Source organism: Ochlerotatus camptorhynchus, unplaced genomic scaffold (genome assembly GCF_037179485.1).
Source record: "Ochlerotatus camptorhynchus isolate MF236.1 unplaced genomic scaffold, CSIRO-AGI_Acam_v1.1 ptg000232l, whole genome shotgun sequence".
Taxonomy (NCBI): Eukaryota; Metazoa; Arthropoda; class Insecta; order Diptera; family Culicidae; genus Ochlerotatus; species Ochlerotatus camptorhynchus.
In genome coordinates this window covers 1113349-1134430 of record NW_027040722.1, presented here as the reverse complement: position 1 = coordinate 1134430, position 21082 = coordinate 1113349, and the positions used below count along the sequence as shown (strand labels likewise).

The following is a 21082-nucleotide window of genomic DNA, read 5'->3' as shown; positions in this document are numbered from 1 at the left end:
CTGTACAAACAAGTCCATACAATCTAGAATCATCATTCGAGATTCCATCAGAACATATTCTAAATGTTCAAAATCATTTATGAGTTCAGATAATCTGATCACGAAGCTGTTAGCAACGAATCGTGATTCATGGAGTTTATTTACATCAATTTTGATCCATGGACGATGTGTGGGCGATGTTCTAGCTTCTCCAGGTCATCGTGGAGTTCACTTCATCCATATGCTTGGGCATGATTCAATTGCAGGGGTCATTTTCGCAGCCATGGTAAATGTAGTAAGTCATTCAATCGGAATCGCTAGTCGATTTGGAGAACTTAAAAGATCCTACAGTGTATCTCAAAATTGATCGTACAGCTGTACTTAAATTTTAGAAAAACGGCCACCTGACCTGATAGATGATTTGACCTAAACTCCAAGACGATTTGGAGAACTCAGAACAATTTGAGTCCATGGAAGTCCAACTTGAACGATGTACATATGCTTCATAACCATCTTCTTCTTATTCCTTGCATTTCAAGCTTATTGCTTATCGCATATCAGCTTATTGCGTGCTCTCAGCTTAGTGTTATAGATGTACTTCCACAGTTACTAATTGCGAGCCTTCGACGCCTGTACCATTTTTGCATTAGTATTAGTGTGGCAAGTACAATCAAACTCTTTGCTTACGGGAAGTCGAGAAATTTTCCAGTCTGAAAAATTCCTACACCGGACCGGGAGTCGATCACAGCCGCATCCAGCATGGTCTTGCATTGTAGCTGCGCCTTTACCGACTGAGCTAAGGGAGGCCCTTCATAACCATGCTTAGACATATTTTGCTGCTAAGGACATTTTCTCAGTCATAGTTGAACAAGTGGATCTTATGTTCTGAACTCCAGGATGCGTTTCGTTACCATAGACATGGTCTTAACTGGTGTTGGTTGAAGCAGATCATTTGATTTGAAAATGCAAATTCTTGTACACATATCTTTAATGATCACATCGTGCAAGTAGTCGTTGATCTAGTAGTTCAGTATGAGCTCTTAAACGATCTGGAGAACATAAAATAGGTAAAGGTCAGAGAACCTTATTCTGAAAATTGAATTTGTGTTATTGATCATGCCTGCTTCTGAAGTATAAGGTTTATATATATATGTAATTTTTTTTTTCAATATTGATTATCTTCGAGTTTAATTCATTATATACTTCATTGCTTAAATTCACTAATATTACAATGCTCACTAAAGATCGTGTGTGACACTTTGCGGAGCCGAAAATCAGTAATGTTTGAATTTACATAGTGCCCACCTTTGCGAGAGATTATCCTATCTCATTATCTGGGATTCAGGAATGTGAGGGGACTCATATAAAGGAAATCATAATTGATCTTTCGATCAGCAAACTCATCTGCTCCGTTACCTTTGAAGATGAGTGCCTACCTTGTTTCATCGACCGAATAGCCTCAATCGAACTGAGACTATCCGAGAAGATGAAATAATGGTGGGCATGTCGGAAATCATCCCCAATGCAAAGTTGATTGCTGCTAGCTCAGCAACAAAAAAGGAACAAGGTTTCTGAAGTTTCCGAAAGGCGGTTGAGTATTCATTGAAGACGCTGAAGCCAGCGGATCCATCAATGCGTGATCCATTAGTGAAAAATCTTCTATTGCAATGGACTTGTTGGTACTTTTCAGCAAAAATACGGGGAATTGAGATAGGTCGAAGTTTATTTATTTATTTATTTATTTATTTACTGTTCCAATGATTCATCTGACATATGGTTGTCTTAATGAATTAAAAAAGTATAATTAAAACAAAAGCAGGACACATTCTAATTCAGGACAGTCTTCTAATAAAAACAGTTAACGGCACATTAAAGTCAAACAATGCATGGACGTCATTAAACGCATTAGCGACGGCTCGGATAGGTTCATTCAACCCATATTGCCGATTACGAGCTGCGAGATGTACAAAATTACGCTGTCTAATCACTCTCTCAGGTGGGTAAAAGAAAAGCTGCCGAAGTAATTCGGGGGAATCAATCTCGCTGGTAATGATTTTAGCAGCAAACACAGCTTGAGCGTTCTGTTTTCTTTGTTCCAAGGTGTCAATTCCAATCAGACGACAGCGATCCACGTAAGACGGCAAGTTAGCCGTGTCACGCCAAGGCAGATGACGAAGCGCGTAGCGAACAAACTTTATCTGTACACTCTCAAATCTGGCTATTCAGCATGCATGCAATTGAACGTACTAATGAACAATACAGCGCCCGCAGGCAAAGCGGATCACGAAAGTCTTCAGATATTTTGAACATAAAGCCAAGCTGCCTGTTAGCTTTAGTCAGGATGTCATTGTAGTGTGGTTTGAAGGTCAATTTACAGTCGAGTGTTACTCCCAATTCTTTGACCTGGCTAATCCTCTGTAATGGTTGCCCGGAAATGGAATAATCAAATATTATCGGGTTTTGTTTGCGGTGAAGTGATATCACATTGCACTTGTTGATGCTGAGCGCCAAGAAGTTGCGGGAGCACCACTCTGCATACGATCCACAATCAGCTGCAACTCCTCACAATCAGCGATGCAATTGATAACCGCATACATTTTGACATCGTCAGCGTAGAATAGCCGGCATCCAGGTGGCAGTAGACACGAAAGCTCGTTGACGAAAAGAAAAAACAGAAGGGGTCCCAAATTAGTGCCCTGAGGAACGCCGGAAACGTTCGTGAACACTTCAGAACGAGAAGCTCCAATCTTAACGCAAAGCGAACGGTTCGTAAGGTAAGATATGAGATGAAGGATCCAGACACTCCGAGTTTCTCTAGCTTGCTCAAAAGAATGTTGAGGTCTACTCGGTCAAAGGCAGCCTTGAGATCAGTGTAAATCGCGTCGATTTGTCCACCAGAGTCCATTTTCCGAACGCAGAGCGACACGAATTCGGTCAAATTGGTTGTAACTGACCGTTTTGGGTAGAATCCATGCTGAGCCGTGGAGATGTAATTTTTTCAAGAGCTGAAGAGCGCCTCATTGATGATAATCTCGAATACTTTGGAGCAGCAACATAGTGATGTAATTCCTCTGTAATATGTGATTCCTCTGTAATTTCGGACATTCCTTTTATCACCTTTCTTGTGGACGAGGAACACATACGAAAATATCCACGCCTCAGGAAATTTACTCTCCTGTAGTGACAGATTAAATAACTTCGCCAAGGGAATGAGCAACGACTCCGAACACAGCTTCAGAACGGACGCAGGAATGCCGTCTGGCCCAGCAGCAAACGAGAGTTTCAACTTTTGAAGAGCTAGATTGACGGTATGTTCACTGATGTGAAACGGACGGAGCTCAAATGCATCTGTTGGAGAATCGCTTATAGCAATCGTAAAGTTGATATGGAACTCCTTGAAAAGCCTGTTTCATGGAGAGATTATAGTCAATGGAGGAAATGTAGTTAGTAATGCATACACGAGGGGTGTTATAGCACGGAAGGCCAATATCCGATAACATATAATTAAGATAGATTCGCACGAATCTAGACTGGATGCACAATGCGAGCATTTCTCGAAGTTTTCAATCACAAGGTTGTTACTGACTCTACATTTAATCAATATTCTTAATGAGAGCTCCCAGAAACGGTTCTGCAGGGATTTTACTACCGCTAGAACCTCTAGGCTCATATTGTGTGTTGAAGGCATACAGCCAAGGGCAATACGTAAACAACGATATTGAATGCGATCCAATTTAATTAGGTTGCTTTTTCTTGCTGAGAGGAAGCAAAAAGAGCCATACTCAAGTACTGAAAGAATAGTCGTTTTATACAGTTTAATTAGGTCTTCCGGGTGAGCACCCCACCATGTCTCGGAAATTGATCCTAGAAAGTTGATCCTTTGTTGACAACTAAAGAAGATGAAAAGTTACCTATCACCATTTAAAATGATGTGCATCTTAAACCCGCATGAATAATTTGTATGCAAGCCGCCTTCTATCATTACAATATACATTCATTTTCATAAACCGTAACGGAATAATTTTTGTGAGCTCAGTAACATTTTAACGGTCTTGGAGATTTCTCACGTTACCCGTCGTTTCCGGATTGGCCGGTGATATTTGAATGAGTGAGTTCCTCCGGTGATGATACTCGTGAGCAGGCATGGAAAATCATTTGCATTCATTTCGTAGATTCATTGGCATTCATTTGCCTCTAACTTTTTTCATCGACAGAATTTCATAAAATAATGTAAGAAACTTTTATAGGTTGTACAATTTACTACAACTTTTGTAAATAACTCAAATCTGTATCTCTTATGCATGATGAACTAGAGCGGGCAGAACATTTTATTGTTTTTCGGTGAATGTAATTTACATTCACTCAAAAACAATGGTGGTTTCAGTTTGTTCTGGTTCATCACGCATAAGAGATACAGATTTGAATCCATGACAAAAGTTGTAGCCAATTATAAAACCTACAAAAGCTTCATACATTACTTAACGGAATTCTGTTGATGAAAAAAGTTAGAGACAAATGAATGTAAATGAATGCTCGAAATGAATGTATATGATTGTCCATGTCTGCTCGTGAGTGGTGTTTTCGTGGGTAGGTAGAACGACCGTTAGCACCGACTATTTTTGGAAATCGCTCAGAGTGACCTTTATATTTGAGAAATCTCATTCGTCCGTTCCGTTTGAGTTTCCTAAATCGTTTTATAAAACGCTATTTGAACTCTTTTTACACAAACGTGCCCTGGGGTTAAGTTTCTTGCTGGGCAAATTAGACTCGGCGGATGGTCCTCTAAGGAGGTGGCACTTAAGACGTCCGTTCACAGAGCCGGAGAACAACCCTAGTAGCACGCATGTCCCAATTTGGTTGTGGCAATTTCTATACAACTTAAATCAGTCATAAACAAGTTGCTGCAAGTTATTGTGACGGAAATGTGCTACTCGGGAAGTTAGGAGACGAAAATAGCGTAGCTTCGCTTTGGCACGCTACACACTACATCTTCGTTTAGCTGGGGAACTTTTGAATACTTCCTGATCAACCTGCAGTCATGAAAGAATATTTGAGAGATGCCATTTTTATTTTGCAACAGTTGGTGATCTTCAGATCTTGAAAAAATATCAAAAGAACTTACTAATATCTTCGTCTATCGGGAGACCTTTTCAATACTTCCTGCTGTCTAGGAAGTAATTTTGAAAGTATATACTATAACTTATGCAATGTGCTCCGAACATCTACAAAACTCCTTGAAGTTTTACAAAATGTCCACAACTTCTGTGAAGATCCCTGAATTTATTCCTGATTCCATATTTTTACAATCTGAGATGAGAATCCCTGAAGTTGTTAAATGTTTGCTGAACTGGTTTTCGATCTACTACAAAATTCCCTGATTTGAAAAATGTCTGCACTTATGTGAAGTTTTACGCAGCTCCTTAAAATGCTACTAACTTCACAAAACTTGTGCAAAGCTTGAGGCACATCAACGTTTTTCGTTGATTTTCCGGGAAATTCCACGTACACAATTCCTTGAACTTGTACGTACTATCCTGAACTATTCCAAGATAATGAGGCTTCAAACAGGTACACTTAAATTATACGGAGGTCCGTGAACAATAATGACGTACCCTGACATTATTTAATGTTCTCTCAGCTTTTAAAACAAAATCTTAGCTTAAATATAATTTCCACTTCTACGTAATTTTCTGAACTTTTTCTAAGCTCCCTGAGTTTGTAAGATTGAAGCTCCATGAAGTTCCGAGAATTTTTACAACGTTTAATTAATTTATACTATGTTCCCTGAACTTCTTAGAAGTTTTACAAAGTTCCCTATAGTTAAACAAAAATGCCTGAACTAAAGTTCGACAAAGTTCACTGAACACCTACACATTTCGCAAAACTTCTAAAAATGTTTTGCACTTCTACGAAGTCCATTGAAGTTCGGCGATTTTCTGCAAATTTAGCTCAACTTCTACAAAACAAAGCAAAACTTCCAGAAAGTTCCCTGATGTTCTGCGAAGTTTCCTGAAGATCTGCGAAATTGTTTGAAATTCTGCAACGTTCCATATTTGCTAAATTCATCGAACTACTGTGAATTTTCTGGAAAATAAAAGATGTTTCTTTATCTTCCCGGAAATTCTGTAATTACTCATTTTCAAAAATCTGAACAGCTCAAAGACATTTGGTCCATCTTGATGCATATATTTTCTAAATACACCTGGAATCCCGGCTTGTGTATGTACTGTTGCTAAGAGTGTCGTACCTGTCAGATTTGTCTAGTATACCACATCCTATGAATCATGGCTAATTTGTGGCTAGCCTGCCTCTAGTGTTGAGAATCGACAATCTTTGACAGTGGTTTGTTAACACAGCTAAAGAGAACAACTGTTGCAAGTTTGATCAAAATAGTCGATCGCGTTCAGAAATAACGTCAAATGGAACTCGAAAGAAGAAAAAAATATTGTGCACACAAACACCTGGCAAATTCGGAGTGGTCCGGTTCCAAGTTGGCTAAAGAGCAGAAGATGCTGAAAACAACAGTTTGTCGAGTGCGTTAAAGCCAACCCCGGTCTTTCGATCCGAGATGTGGCCAGAAGGTACAACGCCAACTTTCAAACGGTGCGGAACATCCTTGCCAGGTAAGGATTCAAGTCGTACAAAGCCAGTAAACATCCGAACCAGCACATGAAGCAGAATTCCGTGGCCATAAAGCGTGCAAGGCTCTTGTGCGACCGTGTTTTGACGAAACGCAAGGGCTGCACTTTGATCGATGACAAAACATGCGTCAAACTAGATTTTTAGCAGCTTCCTGGTCAAAAGTTTTACATCGCGACTGGACGTGGGGATGTGCCGGGAAGATTCAAGTTCGTGTTTTCCGACAAGTTCGCGAAGAAGGCCATGATTTGGCAAGCGATTTGCAGTTGTGGCCTGAAAACGGAACTGACGACGATGACATCCCAAGTTTACATGGAAGAATGCCTGATAGATATCATACGATAACATAAATATCGATAAAATATTGTTTCTTCTAGTGTAGAACATTAAGAATAATAGTCAACATAAAGGACGTTAATTAAAAATTGTTGTTTGTGGTTCAATTTTATTAATTGCCTTTACAAAGTAACCTCGACCTGCATGACAACAGGGTCCATAAAAACACCAGTGTATAAAATTAAAACACCCAAAATACTGGGCATGGGAGCAGATGATTCTGGTGGGGACCAGGCTCCCTTGAAACCCCCCTTTAGCTACGCCAGTATTTCAATTTCTCGACCATTTTTGGCTAACATTATGTGTACAACATTTTCTTAAATTCAAGCTGAATAAATATGCCTGATTTTCTCAGATTAGGTCGGCCAAATTTTGAAATAAAAGTGGTAGTTGAACCTGAGCATGATTTTTTGGTGTGACGCCAAATCTATGATCGGGTGTGTAAGCTGGCGTAAGTTCTAGAAGGAGTGTGTGTGTGTGTGTATTTACAATCTAGCTCCCACTGACTGGCAGTGGTATTATGGATAGAATCCTCCTGCAACCATCTTTTATATAAGAAATTGCAAAAAACTTAAATCTGGGAGTTCGAATCGGTTGACAGCTCTATCGCAACTCCAAAAGTCCATTTCAAGAACGCAAGCATTCCGAAGCTATTTTCGTTTACGATATGCCCCGCTCCAATACATTTAAATGTGAGTATCATTAATAATATACATACAAGAACTTTCAATCACAGCTGTATTGCTTGATTGACGCGTATTTAATGAGTTGGAAATGTTTGTAGTATCACTAGTACTAGTAGTCGGAAATTAAGTATGAAAATATTAAAAAGGCTAAAATGGAACGAAATCACCAAATCTGGCCAAGTGAACTCAACAAGCTGGCCTGATGTGTTAGAAGGGAAGTCGCAATTGTAGATGGTTCGCTTCACCGGGTAATCCGGTTTGTGTTAGAGCTTGCATGGTATGTCCCAAATGTAGTCTTAAAACACCTCCTGGCCGTCCGACACAATCCGTGCACTGTGGAACTCGATTCAGGAAATTCAAGTATCCGTTCGTCACCAATGTCACTTTACTGTTAAAAAATCATCCGGAACAACGAAAAATCCAAAAATTTGACGGGAGGAAAATTTTTCGCTTCCACAGCACTTTTTGATCAGCTGGTGTAAGTTCTAGAAGGTAAACTAAAATTTACTTCCTAAAGCGAACCCCCCACCTATCAATATATTGATGCAAAGGGGAATTATTAACTATAATATTGATGATGTGAATTCAGAAATATTGTCAACACTGATGTTTTGTCGTCAATATATAATGCATTGACAATACGATTATTGTGAATAAGAGCCATTAGGTAGGGTCCACTTAATAGCGCTGCATGTGTCATCGTGCTTAAAAGACTAATGTTCAATAGGGGTAATGCCAGCCATCATTCCCACATCATGTTCAGCTATGTGATAATTACACCTGATTTCCATTGCTGGCTTTGCCAAACTCAATTTGATCCCCTAACAGGACCAACTCTGCGTTCAGAACCGACTAATTTCCGCTGTAACGGGACTCTTTTACCACAACTGGACTCCGTCTGCCTGGGATAACAAAAGCTATTTTCCACGCTAGCATTCAACCCGACAACGAACGGTACGGACGATGCGATGGTGGGAAAATGTTGAGGCCTACCTAAATCACGGTTGAGTAACTTTTTCCAGCGTTCCGCATCCAGCCAGACTTCCAAACCACAACATACTTGCGAATCGTAGGTATATGCAGAGCGGACGGAAATCTGATAAGCGTTCATTTATTCCAACAGCGAACTGAGTTGCTGGAACTGGCTGGTTCTGGGTCACCATTGGAATTAGCTTCCCGGATCCTTTGGTTGCACAAACGATAATTACATAGCCATTCGACAGGGAACCGTTCGAAAAAGGTGGTCCACTCTTCCAGGGTGTTTTGAGGTCATCTGGTGCGTGCGTGTGTGAGTGCGTAACTGTGGGTATTAACCACTTGCCGGTTGGTAGTTAATAATTGTGCACCGACCGGGGGTCATGTTGTAACGGAAAATCGAATTTTTAAAACTACCACGCGTTTCCATCGAACCAAGATCAAAGCCAAACCACTACGCTTCCCGGTGATAATTACTGCTGGAGTGCTGAATTACTGTTCGTCACAATGAGATGCCAACGGCTTCCGCAGGCTCCTTCCGGCTGTAATATTACCACCAGCTCCTCCCCCCTTTCCCTATCAACCAATAATGATCCCCACCCATAACTTGCGTAGCGTTTCCTCGTAGTCGTAGTATGAAATTTCAATAAACATTTAATTTACGATCTTTGAGCTTCCCCCACCCCGCTTGTCCATTTGTGCTGTCGTGCTCCCTCCACCCTTGTCGTCCAGATTTATGCTGGACCCCTTTAATGTATGGTTATTTGTGTGGCATCCCCCAAACACCTATCGATCCACCCTCAGTTTCCTCTCCCATACATATCTGTCTTGCTGTTTTCGAACGTGCACATTCCCTCAGGTAAAATTAATTAAATTCCATTCATTTTCAGCATTTCTCCGTCCATTCAAATTTCACTCTGGAGCTGTACGTATGAGATTGGGTGTGTGAGTGTGTGTCTTCCTTCTTGCCCCGCCCGTTTGTTGATTCAAAAACCAAACTCTGTTTACCCAAGGTATTAATTAACCGACCGGATGTATATTAATTTTAGTGCCCCACCGCGATGGCGATTTTTCCCCACCACCGCCCACTACTCACTCCACCTATCAATTCCTCTACACTATGTTTTGTCCGGATGGTGCTAAGCTTTGGTTTCCAGTTACAAAAATTGCGTTGTGGGGACATTCAGCGAACAATCTGGCATTTAATGGTATCATTGTAGCTTTACGGTGAATTGGTACTCAATGCGTACCAAGGTCAATCCATAGATTTAGTAGAATAATGTATGAAATGAGCGAAGTAAAACCTAGATTTAATGGAATTAATGAACTTGGCACAAATAAAAAAATACGAACATTTGATGACAAAAATAAGATTTTTGCGTAACTTAAAAGGGCCAATGTAACTTATTTTCTACAAAAAAAAAATTAGTTGAAGTTTGACTGACTAATTTATTAAAACGTTTGGTTCAAAACATTTTACAATACTATTTTTTTGTGTTCAGTGAAAATTTCACTGGAAATTCAGTAGGAACGGTAAAATTTCAATTTAGCTTTGAATTTCATGCTAAAATATAGAAAAAATCACATAAGATGTTTTGCTCCACATGATCCTATATTCCCTTTCACAGACTTCAGAATAGAGTACCTAACACTGGAAAATTGACTGATACCCTTACATATACCTTTAGATTGGTAAGTAACCGTCGGGTTTTTCAAACCGGCCATACCAAAAGTGTTCATTGTCACGAAAAAATGTCCTATGCAAAATTTGGCCTCAATCAGACATGTCGATAAAATCGATTTTCTGGCGCTTAGTGAAATTTCTGAAGTCAGGTGAGTTCAAACTTTGACCATTTTGCGCCACCCATGTACGATTGAGCCCACATTGTGTAAGGTCTTTATTCGAGGCAATGATCATTTCGTGTATGGACGGTTTCAATATTTTTTAATGGCGCCCTCATGAGCACGAATCATGTTAGGCTGACCAAATTTTCGGAGTAACAATCCAACACCCATCATTTCAAACTGACTTAAATGAATGAAAGTAAATTTGGATGGGTGTTTTTGTATTACGTACAATGATAGAAGAGCAATAAATTGCGCGCGAGATGTAATCTTTTATCTACTAGTCACCTATGACCGTTGATACATTCACTCCCTGGATACGTCCATGTTTATAAACAATGATACCATAAAATGCATATGATTCTGCTATTCAATTTTTCCCCATTTCCCCACTGAATACCAAAATTTATTATTGAAACCAAACCCAGCAACCTAAACAACACCAAAACAAATTTGCCTCGTTTTGAAAATGAAACAAAAACCACACCAACAAAAAAAAACATACACAAATCACACACTTAGCCCCGTGTTTTTTCATTAAATCATCATCCTTTCTCTCTTGCAGCAGCGTGGAAAGAATAAAAACCAGAACGAAACAGATAATACTGAGCGAGACGGAGTGCTAGCACTGTTTGTGTGTGTGTACCCCCCACTGGGACACGACGCCCATATCCGACGGTTTTCCCCCACGTGTCGTGTCGTGTCGTGTCGTGTGTGCCCGTGACCGGCTAGCGAATCCGCCGGGGCACCCCCCGTAGAGAACATGAAACATGGCAAAACTTCGTCATTACAGGTGTTGTTGCGTTGTTTTTGTTTTTGTTTTCGTTTTGTTGTGTTGTGGTTTTGAGTTCTTTTCGTTTTTTTTTTCTTAATTCTTCTTCTTCTTCTTTTGACTGGGTTTGGTTTCGCGAGGAACCAATCTGTTTGCGATTTGGTGAGTCTGTTCGTTTTTTTTCCGTTTCCAATGATTGATTGCTTTTGTAAGAGGTTTTTCCTGGTTTGTGTTCTGAATATACACCAACCTATATTTTATTCGAGATTGATTCTACGTTGTGAAAATTCGGTGCTAACGAGACCGATTTGTTAATGATCTGTTGTTTCCACGAGTTATGGATTGGTTGAGTTGCTTCCATTATCGTTTGCTTTTTTTCTGTTTTGATTGATTTTATCCGCAAAAAGATCAGCGAATGGAGCTGTTGATTTACTGTTTGTGCTATCTTATTCTTATTGCAATTTTAATTTTCATGAGATAAATAGGAAAATGCAAAGCTGACGGAGGATGGTTTAGTTGGGAATAGTTTCCAACTGTTGAATGTAAATGTAAGTGAACATGAAACCTATAACGAATCACCTAAAATTATTTGACAGAAAATAGTGAACGTTTAGAAAACCCGAGCCGTTTAACAAGAAGATCAATGGGCGAAGGAAAAGAATCCACCCACATAAAGGAGATGACTTTTTTTCACTTTCTCCATCTAAGGGCATCTTTAGCGGTGGTCTGATCTAGATCCAAATTTATGTCACATTTGAACCAGCTAAAATTAAAAGGATCAAACCAAAATAGATCAAACTGTGTGCGTTCGCACCGGTTGGTTTATTTTGGCCGTTCTATTTCAAACGTCAAAACCCGAGTCAAAACCAACTCACACCCTGATTTCGTGGTCAGCCATTTTTTAATCTCTTACTCGTTCGTACACGGTTTTTATCCGGAAGTTACCGTAAAATTGACCTCCGATGGCTGTCAGCCTTGAACTGCTCGTCCTCCTGCTCCTCGTGCTTCCCAGTGAAATAATAATAAAAACCTGTATTTATTGAAATTTGTCTGGTATGTTGTTGCGTGTTAGGTTTTGGCCTAAGTCAGAAACTGGACAATTCCCTGGGGTGTACCCGGAACATACCAGAATGTGGCCAATGTGGATCTGGACACTATATTTGACTTAAACTGATCTTGTTTTTTTTTAATTACTGTGAGATTTGACACATCACAGGGTTTAGACCATATCAGAAACTAGTCACTTCCCAAGGGGTTCCTGAAAGTAAGAAAGGTGGTCCTGGGCACATTATTTGACTACCATTGCTTTTGAAATCTAATGTGATTTGATGTGTCACATGGTGAGTTTTGGACAAAGTCAGAAACTGTCCACTTCCTGGGAGTTTCCAGAACATGCCCGGAAAATCCCGCAGAACAGAAGCGTCCGGATGTCTCCCTTGTGATCCTTTCGTAGTTGCGACGACAGGACCGGCAGCAACAGCAGCACCGATTGTTCCACCCACGTTTCTTAGAAAATCGAGGAACTAAATCGGTTTGTTTAGCTGAAAAAACTCCAACAACGAAACAAAACAAATCAAAATCTTGAGTGCGACAGCTGTCAAACTAGTTTGGAACAGTGCTTGCCTTGATCCAAATTCAGTTCAAAATAGATCGAGGATTATACTGGTTTAAAAAAAAAAATTACATTTTAGAACTAGTCTAAAACAAAAGACCACCAGTGCAAGGGCTCGGTCTGGGTCTGTTCCAAAATTTTAGACCAAACCAACCAATTGGATCGCCGCTAAAGATGCCCTAACTGCTTAGAATCGAGGGGCAGTTTGAAATTCCTCAGTAACGGGTCCAAAACTTGTTCCACAGACACGTATGTGCTTATTGCATTATCTAATTGTATTACCCTGATTGAACTTCATAAATTCCAATGTTACAGCGTTTGAAAAATTCATTACGTAGCAATGTATGCAAAAATCATTATATTTTTTTCAGCAAAGACGTTATTAACAGCTTTGTTGAAGTTTTCATTATGATATTAAACAGTTAAGTTCATATTTTTGTAACTTTTAGGACCACCCTATTTGCAACTTTCACCAAAATAAATGTCATTTTATAAGTGAAGAGATTTGTCCTTTCTGCAACTCAGAAAATTGAATACACGTCTATACTTCTAGAGGGCTTGTTGATGAGTGGCAAACAAGTTGCTAACGGTCGCTTCTAGCTTGATCCCAGGCTTCTTCGATTATAACTTCACAGAAGATACCGTACAGGTAAATTTGCAATTTGTGGGTCAACCAATTTATATGCACCTGCATTTTCGTGGACCAATGTGCAATGGCAAGCATACCCAAGTAACCAACCAGCTCGTTAATTTGCCTTTTTGCAATATTAGACTGACATACCGCTGATATAGGGCTTCTGAAATTCGTGATAGTTAGTTGAGCTGGTGGAGCTAGTGAACTAGCATACGTTTGAACAACCCATAAACCAAAATATTAGCTTTGTCTAATGTAGAGCTGTTAACCATAATCATCATTTACTAGCAGCAGTTGCAGTGTAGCCACAGCAGCCTATATCCAAAGCCACTAATGAGCATTTGTGGAACGATTGGCTTTGGCGGCACTTGTATTTGAAGAACGATTAATTAGTTTGAGCTGTGGTCAATACCAATGGTTTTGCCTTCCAGTTGGATGAGGGAATAGTCAACTTTATACATATGTTGTGCGACAAATTGGAGTCTACTAGAATTAGTTATCTGAAAAATGAACCGAAACTGCTATTGACATATTTAATAACTGAAATATAACTCAGATGGAACTAAACAATCCTCCCGAAGCATTGCCCTCCGTTATTGTATTACACCGCAATTTAGTTTGTTAACCGTATTTTGATTTTCACTTCACTGGTTTAAGTTTTCGCATCGTTTGCAATGACTGCTCGAATGATTTTAAAGGCATACGAAACTGACTGCATTTCTCTTTTCTCTATTGCTTTCTCTTCTCACATTTCTTTTTGCGTACTGTTCTTCACACCTCACACCACTGTCCGCTATCCGATCTGGATCTGTCGTGCGTTACGAAACTAAAAAAAAAACAAACAAACAAATGATCAAAAACATCGTCATCAACTTCTACTACTCCTTCTTCATCTTCTGCACAGTCTCGACTCCTCTCGCAAGCGTAAAGTTCACTTACTGCAACGTCACAGACACAGTTTGGCCAGTACCAGTTACAACAAGTAAATACACACAGCTTGTTTGAACGAGTGCCCCAAAACGAAGCCCCCGCCCTCATTCCTCTGCCTAACGTCCGCACGAGATTGTCGACATTTGCAAACAAAAAGAAAGTTAATTAAGTAATACCTATCCCGCGGAACGTAACACCTACATACCCTACACAACCGAAACACCAGATTGTACATAAAACAAAACACACCAACATTCCGACATTAGTTTCAATAACACACATATACAACGTTGTATTGTAACATACAATTCTGCATTGATCTGTTTCTGGGTTATTCGTGATGTCACCAGTTTATTTTGTTACCGTTACCTTTCGTTACAAGCGATGAGATAATGAGAGTGTGATAGTAAAACATGTATTTTTCGGTTCACTTGCACTGCCTTTCCTAACTCACCCACCACCACAACCACCCACGAATATATAATAAAGATCAACCTTCAAAGGTAAATGAGCGTTGAAAAAAAAAATGTTGATTTTGCTCTCAAATCTAGACGAACATGTGAAAAGCGCCAATGATATAAATGTAAACAATGACTATGAACCAACAGCACCATCTGGTAGAGAAAGATTGCTCTATCAGATGGTTTAGTAAGTTTGCATGGCTGTCTTGTATTTACAGTCTGGCGGATAGAATTTCGATCTATCAAAAAACGGATATTGAAAAGGTACGAACCACTTTTATAGAAAAACATTTGATGGATCTTTCCTCGCCAACCCACCGCAAATTAACATCATCATCGGATAGGGGAAACTTTCCCCAACCCAACGGTGGTGTTGATTGCAGGCGAGCTTTGAGTCACGAGAAAAAGGTTTACAAAGTTTTGCTTGCCAAAGCGGATGCGCTCTTTTCTGTTGTTGGTCGCAGTATGCTCGATTGGTTCCGCTATTGCCCAGCTCAATTGGTTCCCGAGATTTTATCCGCCATTGACCCTTTTAACATGTTCGTCTAGAAATATGCTCCTTCCTGTACCGTTGATGCATGTTTTCTGTTCACTGTGCTTCCGCAATGCCCAAACACCGCACACTTTCCATTGTTTGTTGTTGAACTTCACCACTTGGCCAATGAAACCTACCTTACCATACTTCTCTGGCTGCCCATAGAAGCTTTGAACCAACTGTCTCTTTCTCTCTCATATACATGCACACATTACACCGCTGAGATCAAGTCGCTTTGCATGGCCTGCTGAACTAATCGGGATTTTGTGTTTCTTCTCTTCTTTTCTTCTCACCCGCATTGGGTATTTTTTCTATTGCTCTCTCTCTCTCTTACTCTCTCGCCCTGGAGTAGGACCATGACGGCGATATGCTTCGTCTGCAATCTGCCCATCATGTCTCACCAGGTGGGACTGGTCTGGCAGGGCGGCAATGGCTGGGACGATCTCGTACGGGAGCAGGTTCGTATGACTTAGCCATGTGGAACCAGGGGGTCGATGGACTAAAAATGCGTTTTGTTTATTTACTATCAGGTCGAAGAATCCACCGTACGACAGCGGCTCGGTGGACGAAGAGACTCGGCTGCTCAGATCAGTGGTGCAACACCTCCTAGTACCTCACCGCCACCAGGTAGGTTGCTCATCCTATCTTCTGAAGTTCCAATCACAAACTGCTGCTTTTTTCATCCACAGGTGGGCAACGCCGCCGTCGCAGTTCGCTCGCTCAGTTAACCGATATCCTGCGCGAATGGAGCGGTGGTGGTTCGAAGCGACAGAAAGCTCCGCTAAACCGACGGGAGACCCTAGCTGACCTGGCGCGGAGTTTACCCTGGGGCAAAGCCAACACCGTAGATAGTTATAATAACAACAACAACAATAACAACTCAACTAATACTGGTTCAGGGCATGCAGCTACGCCACGGAAACGGCGCGAGTCCAGTGCCGATTCGGGAGTCAAGAGCTGGAAGGACTCGCGGAAAGATTCGTACGTTACGGACTTTCGTGATTTTCGAGAGCGGGAGCGAGAACAAGATCGAGAACGAGAACGAGAACGGGCAAGGGAACGTGAACGCGAAGACTTCATCTGCAATACGGACAACTACAGGAATGTGAGTTATCTGCGGTCAGCTTTACTTGTAGAAAAACTTATCTTTCACTTTATTTCAGGGCTCCCGTCGCAACTCGAACGACTCCAGCCGCGATCGGTCATCCCGGCGAGATTCGACCATCGGAGGAGCGGCAACACCATCACCACCCAAAGTTGTCAGCACCCAGCGCAAACAGCAGAACCGAAAAGATTCCCTTACCGTCATGGAGATGCCCAACTTCCGCCAAGAGCAACGTCCGTCGACCAGTTCGACAGCATCCGATTCAGCACCTCTCTATATGCCCGTTGGCCAGGTGGATTCCGCCTGCCAGTCCATACAGCCCCCGACCATAATAACCAGTTCGGTAACGCCCCCGGCCACCAGCCCCACCGCGCAGAAGGGTCGTCGTGATTCGACGACCCAGTGCGGGACGAAAATGTCCCGCCGCGATTCCCGTGTAAGTCCCGAACGGCGGCTTAAGCTGCAAAGACAAGTAAATGTCCCCCAACCTCTGCTCGTAGTGACCCGACCAGCTCCCTCCAATGACCAGGATCGGTGCTCTTTGTGTTTCTCTTTGCAGGCCACTGCCTACGACGAGAGCTGTTTGCCACCGGGTGGATGGAGCCGACGAGGCTCGCAGCCGGCGCTCAGTCCGGACGGGGATGGGCCCGAGCGACAAGCCAGACGGGACAGCCTCAGTCCGGACAGTGCATCCAGGTAAATCCTCTCCCGATGTCATGATCGGTTTTGGATCCAGTTGAATACGGTGACGGGTTATTATGCCGAATGTCGCTAGGTCGAACGCCAGTATGCCGAATTCCAGATTTTCATGCGATTTCCTTCCACCGTGTAAATTTTCGTTGAAAACATGTTTTAGATTATGTTTGTTATGGATTACTGAGATACTACTACTGATTTCTAAAAGTACGAGAAACTTAACCACCCCGAATTTTCCGAATTATTTTTTCGTTCGTATAACCATAAACTCTACTTGAGGGAAATTCTGAGACCCTTCGGTCCATTTTCCCGATATTACAAAAAATTCCCAAACTTTGTCGAAGAAACCCAACCTTTTTTTTTTAAAAAAATGGATGTGTTAATGTTCGATGCTAGATCTCACTATGGGATAGACAAATCTAATTCCCTAACGAAATCGCAATAGGTATCGTTTATCATAAACACTAGAGGGTATAAAACCGTGTTTGATCCACCAGCAATCATCCTTCGTGAAATCCAACCTAATCAACAAAGAATCATTTTAATCCATCACACTATCACCGATTTTCCAGAGGCCGCCGTGATTCCCGATCACATCTCTCGCCGGATCGAAGCCACGAACGGGAGGGCAGCCCTCGCCGAGGGCGCCGCTTGCGAAGACAATCATCATCCGCTGCTCGGCAGCCTCGTTCGCCGGATTCGAGCAGCTGTTGCTCATCGAGGTAAGCTTTGAAAAGCTTCCAAGCGGTCGCCTGTTTCCTAACAAAGTTTGCTCGACTCGTTGTAGGGATGCGAGCCCGTGCGCACGCCCACCACCACTGCCGACTGAAAATGTGGTACGGCCGTCGATCCGACGCCAATCGACGACGGAGGAAATTCTGATAGCACGGGGCTTTCGCCGCCAAAGCACCACCGAGGAGATGATTCGCTGTCGGAACTTTCGCCGACAAAGCTCGCAGAGTGATGACACCAGCCGGTAAGTGTTTTATGGTGGGGAGTAGGAAGATAACAGGGTATTCGGTTAAGAGCTTTTATCCCATTATCGGTTACGTTTTGAATATGTGCAGGAGGAGCTTGCAAAGGAAAGTTTGGATAATTGAGATAAAACGTTCACAAAAGTGGACCCTACATAATCGTATTGCAGCGGCGCCGGTGGTGTGGTGGACAGTCTTGTAAGCGGTCACGGTAGTCGACACATTTTCTGTGATAATTGACTGCCTTTGCCTCCGACACTTGCAAAACAAGCTATCATAGTACAGTACCAAACTAAAATGTCGTATGACAGGCTCTGTCATACGACACTGTCGCCGAAGACCGTCACGAATGTATGTATTTTAGTTTTTCTCATAAGAAGATCTGCTGATGGTGCGCTTGTGTGAATTCTGAAAATAGCAAGCAATGATGTCCTAGTAATAATATTTCTGATCAGAAATGGTTTGATTTACACCAAATTGAGGAATTACAACGAAATCACACATGTCATATAATAGCTATTTTGATAATTTTCTTTTAGCTCGAATGTTATTCTACCGCTCGTGTTGTGTGAGAGAGACGACGGTAGAGCATGAGTGTTCGAATACAAACAGACTGTCGCACACGAAAACGAAGCGAGCGTAGTAAAAAACGTCAACTGTTTCAACTCCTGGTGGTGGATAGCGTGATTGCCTCTCACCCCAAATGGCCTGGGTTCAATCGCAATCAGCGCCGCCGGGATTTTCTGAGGCACAACATCTCTGATCACGCCTCGAGCATTTGTAAACAAACTTTCTAATCCCTTTATACGCGAACCAAAGTACGCCTACGCAAACCAATACCACTTTCGGAAAGGTGATAGTTGCCCCTATCCGATGATGTAGTTGGTTTGCGTGAGCGTACATTGGTTCGCGTGTAAAGGGCCTTAGAAAGTTTGTTTACAAATGCTTTTGTGCCGTTATCAAATGTTATGTCTGAGTTGATGGGTCGTTTGGCTGGCGTCGGTAGCATTGGTGCTCAGCACGGAAAACAAGATCGACGGAATACAAATTAAGGAAAAAAAAATCGTTTTGTCAATACATTCTGTATTGACGTCAATACATCGGTATGGACAATATTGCTGTATTCACATCAATAATATTTTTGTCATTACTTGTAAGTACAGTCAGGAATCCTTATTGCCGGGGTAACGGGGGCGTGAATAAGAAACCGCGAATAAGGATACCCACAGCTTATGGGATTTTCACTAATGGGGGCTGTAGTGGTTTATCTCATTTGTTTCAATACATAAAGTTATACTGTCTTCGACAAAGTTGCTGTACTGGGTTAGACCAACAAGTCTGTGACATTGGATTCAGGTTAAATTGGGAACTACGCCGCTAGAGGCGCTTCACTTTTATGTTACTTATGACGGGCGCTATAATATATGGATCATATTTCCAACATAGAATATTTCGTGATCCTGGCAATATAGAAAGTTACTGTCTTCAGCAAAGTTGTGCAGGTGACCAAGCCCTTTCGGATGGTGGACTTATTAGTTCAGAACTCTCTCACTACGCAGTGCTAGTGTGCATGTGCAATTCCTATATAAACTGTATCTCGAGAGCCTAGCCGTATATAAAGTTGCTGTTTTGAGCAAAGTTGTGCAGGTGACCAAATCCTTTCGGGTGGTGGCCATATTAGTTCAGAACTCTCTCACTACGCAACGCTAGTGTGCATGTGCAATTCCTATATAAACTGTATCTCGAGAGCCTGGCCATATAGAAAGTTGCTGTTTTCAGCAAAGTTGTGCAGGTGATCAAGTCCTTTCGGATGATGATCATATTAGTTCAGAACACGCTCACTACGCGGCAAGAGTGTACAAGTGTATTTCCTGCATAAGCTGTATCTCGAGAACCTGGCCATATAGAAGGTTACTGTCTTCAGCAAAGTTGTTCAGGTGACTAAGTCCTTTCGGATGATGGTCATATTATTTCAGAACTCACACTACGCGGCGCTAGTGTGCACATGAACTTCCTTAATATGTTATGTCTCCAAAGCTTGTCCATATAAGATGTTGCTGTGCAATGTGAGAACAGGGACCAGAAAAGGGATGACGTGTAGAGGCCGGAAATCGATGTCAGATGCCATTTTGGAATCCCAGATGGCGGCCATTGGTTCAAGAAAAACTGTCAAATACCCTACAATGTGGGAATTTCCGAAAAGGGACGACGTGTATCCTGTGGGTATCCTTATTCGCGGAAAGTCCGGCAATAAGGATCCGGCAATAAGGGATACCGGCAATAAGGAATCCGGAAATAAGGATTCCTGACTGTATTTACAATATTTCTTACCGAGTGGGGTTCGCTATAAAGCACAAAACTATTATGGATGAAGTGCTTGCGGCGAATAATTAAAAAAAGGGATAGTAGCCAACCATGGGACACTTTGAATCCTTTTAACAAGCAAATGTATAGTAAAATTAAATCATATAATCATGCAACAGCTGCAAAAGTGTAAATTGTATAATTTACAAGTAATTTCTTGATTTTTGCTTGGTCGCAAGAATCTCGAAGAGTAACGTCCAGAGGGTTAAGGCAAGAATGGGTCTAAGATAGTAGAAGAAGCGGAAGTTATACGACCGATTGCTGTGTGGAAATCGGCGTGCGTAATTATGGACGGTGAATCATACGTAAAATTTGATTGCAAAACTCTTCCGGGTGATCAGTTCTACACCGTTCGTGATGGCCGACGACGACGCGGATAAGTCGATTTTTACCTAGTTGAAGATGCTAAGCGATAAATAACAGACTTAAAGTTGTCGTTTTATACGATAGATGAGGAGATGAAAGTGTAGAGTTAATAGTTCCGTTAGAGTACGGCAATGTGCGATTTTTACCAAAAAAAAAGTAAAAATGCTATCAGT

The 21082-nt window shown here is 41.6% G+C and overlaps 1 protein-coding gene across 3 annotated transcripts in view; it reads left to right on the top strand.

The window, feature by feature from the left end:
- Nucleotides 1-21082, top strand: part of rsh (radish) — a 622246-nt gene that overhangs the window by 278950 nt on the left and 322214 nt on the right. The window contains exons 2-9 of one of the 3 annotated variants that reach the window (XM_065225626.1): nucleotides 9506-9540; nucleotides 15757-15862; nucleotides 15935-16031; nucleotides 16094-16509; nucleotides 16568-16981; nucleotides 17069-17205; nucleotides 17778-17927; nucleotides 17993-18181. In XM_065225626.1, the coding sequence (XP_065081698.1) occupies nucleotides 15761-15862; nucleotides 15935-16031; nucleotides 16094-16509; nucleotides 16568-16981; nucleotides 17069-17205; nucleotides 17778-17927; nucleotides 17993-18181 (1505 nt within the window). In that variant the 5' untranslated portion in view covers nucleotides 9506-9540; nucleotides 15757-15760. Of the gene's footprint in view, nucleotides 1-9505; nucleotides 9541-11025; nucleotides 11254-15756; nucleotides 15863-15934; nucleotides 16032-16093; nucleotides 16510-16567; nucleotides 16982-17068; nucleotides 17206-17777; nucleotides 17928-17992; nucleotides 18182-21082 lie in introns of all 3 variants that reach the window. The other 2 variants (XM_065225627.1, XM_065225625.1) reach the window with 2 other exon arrangements.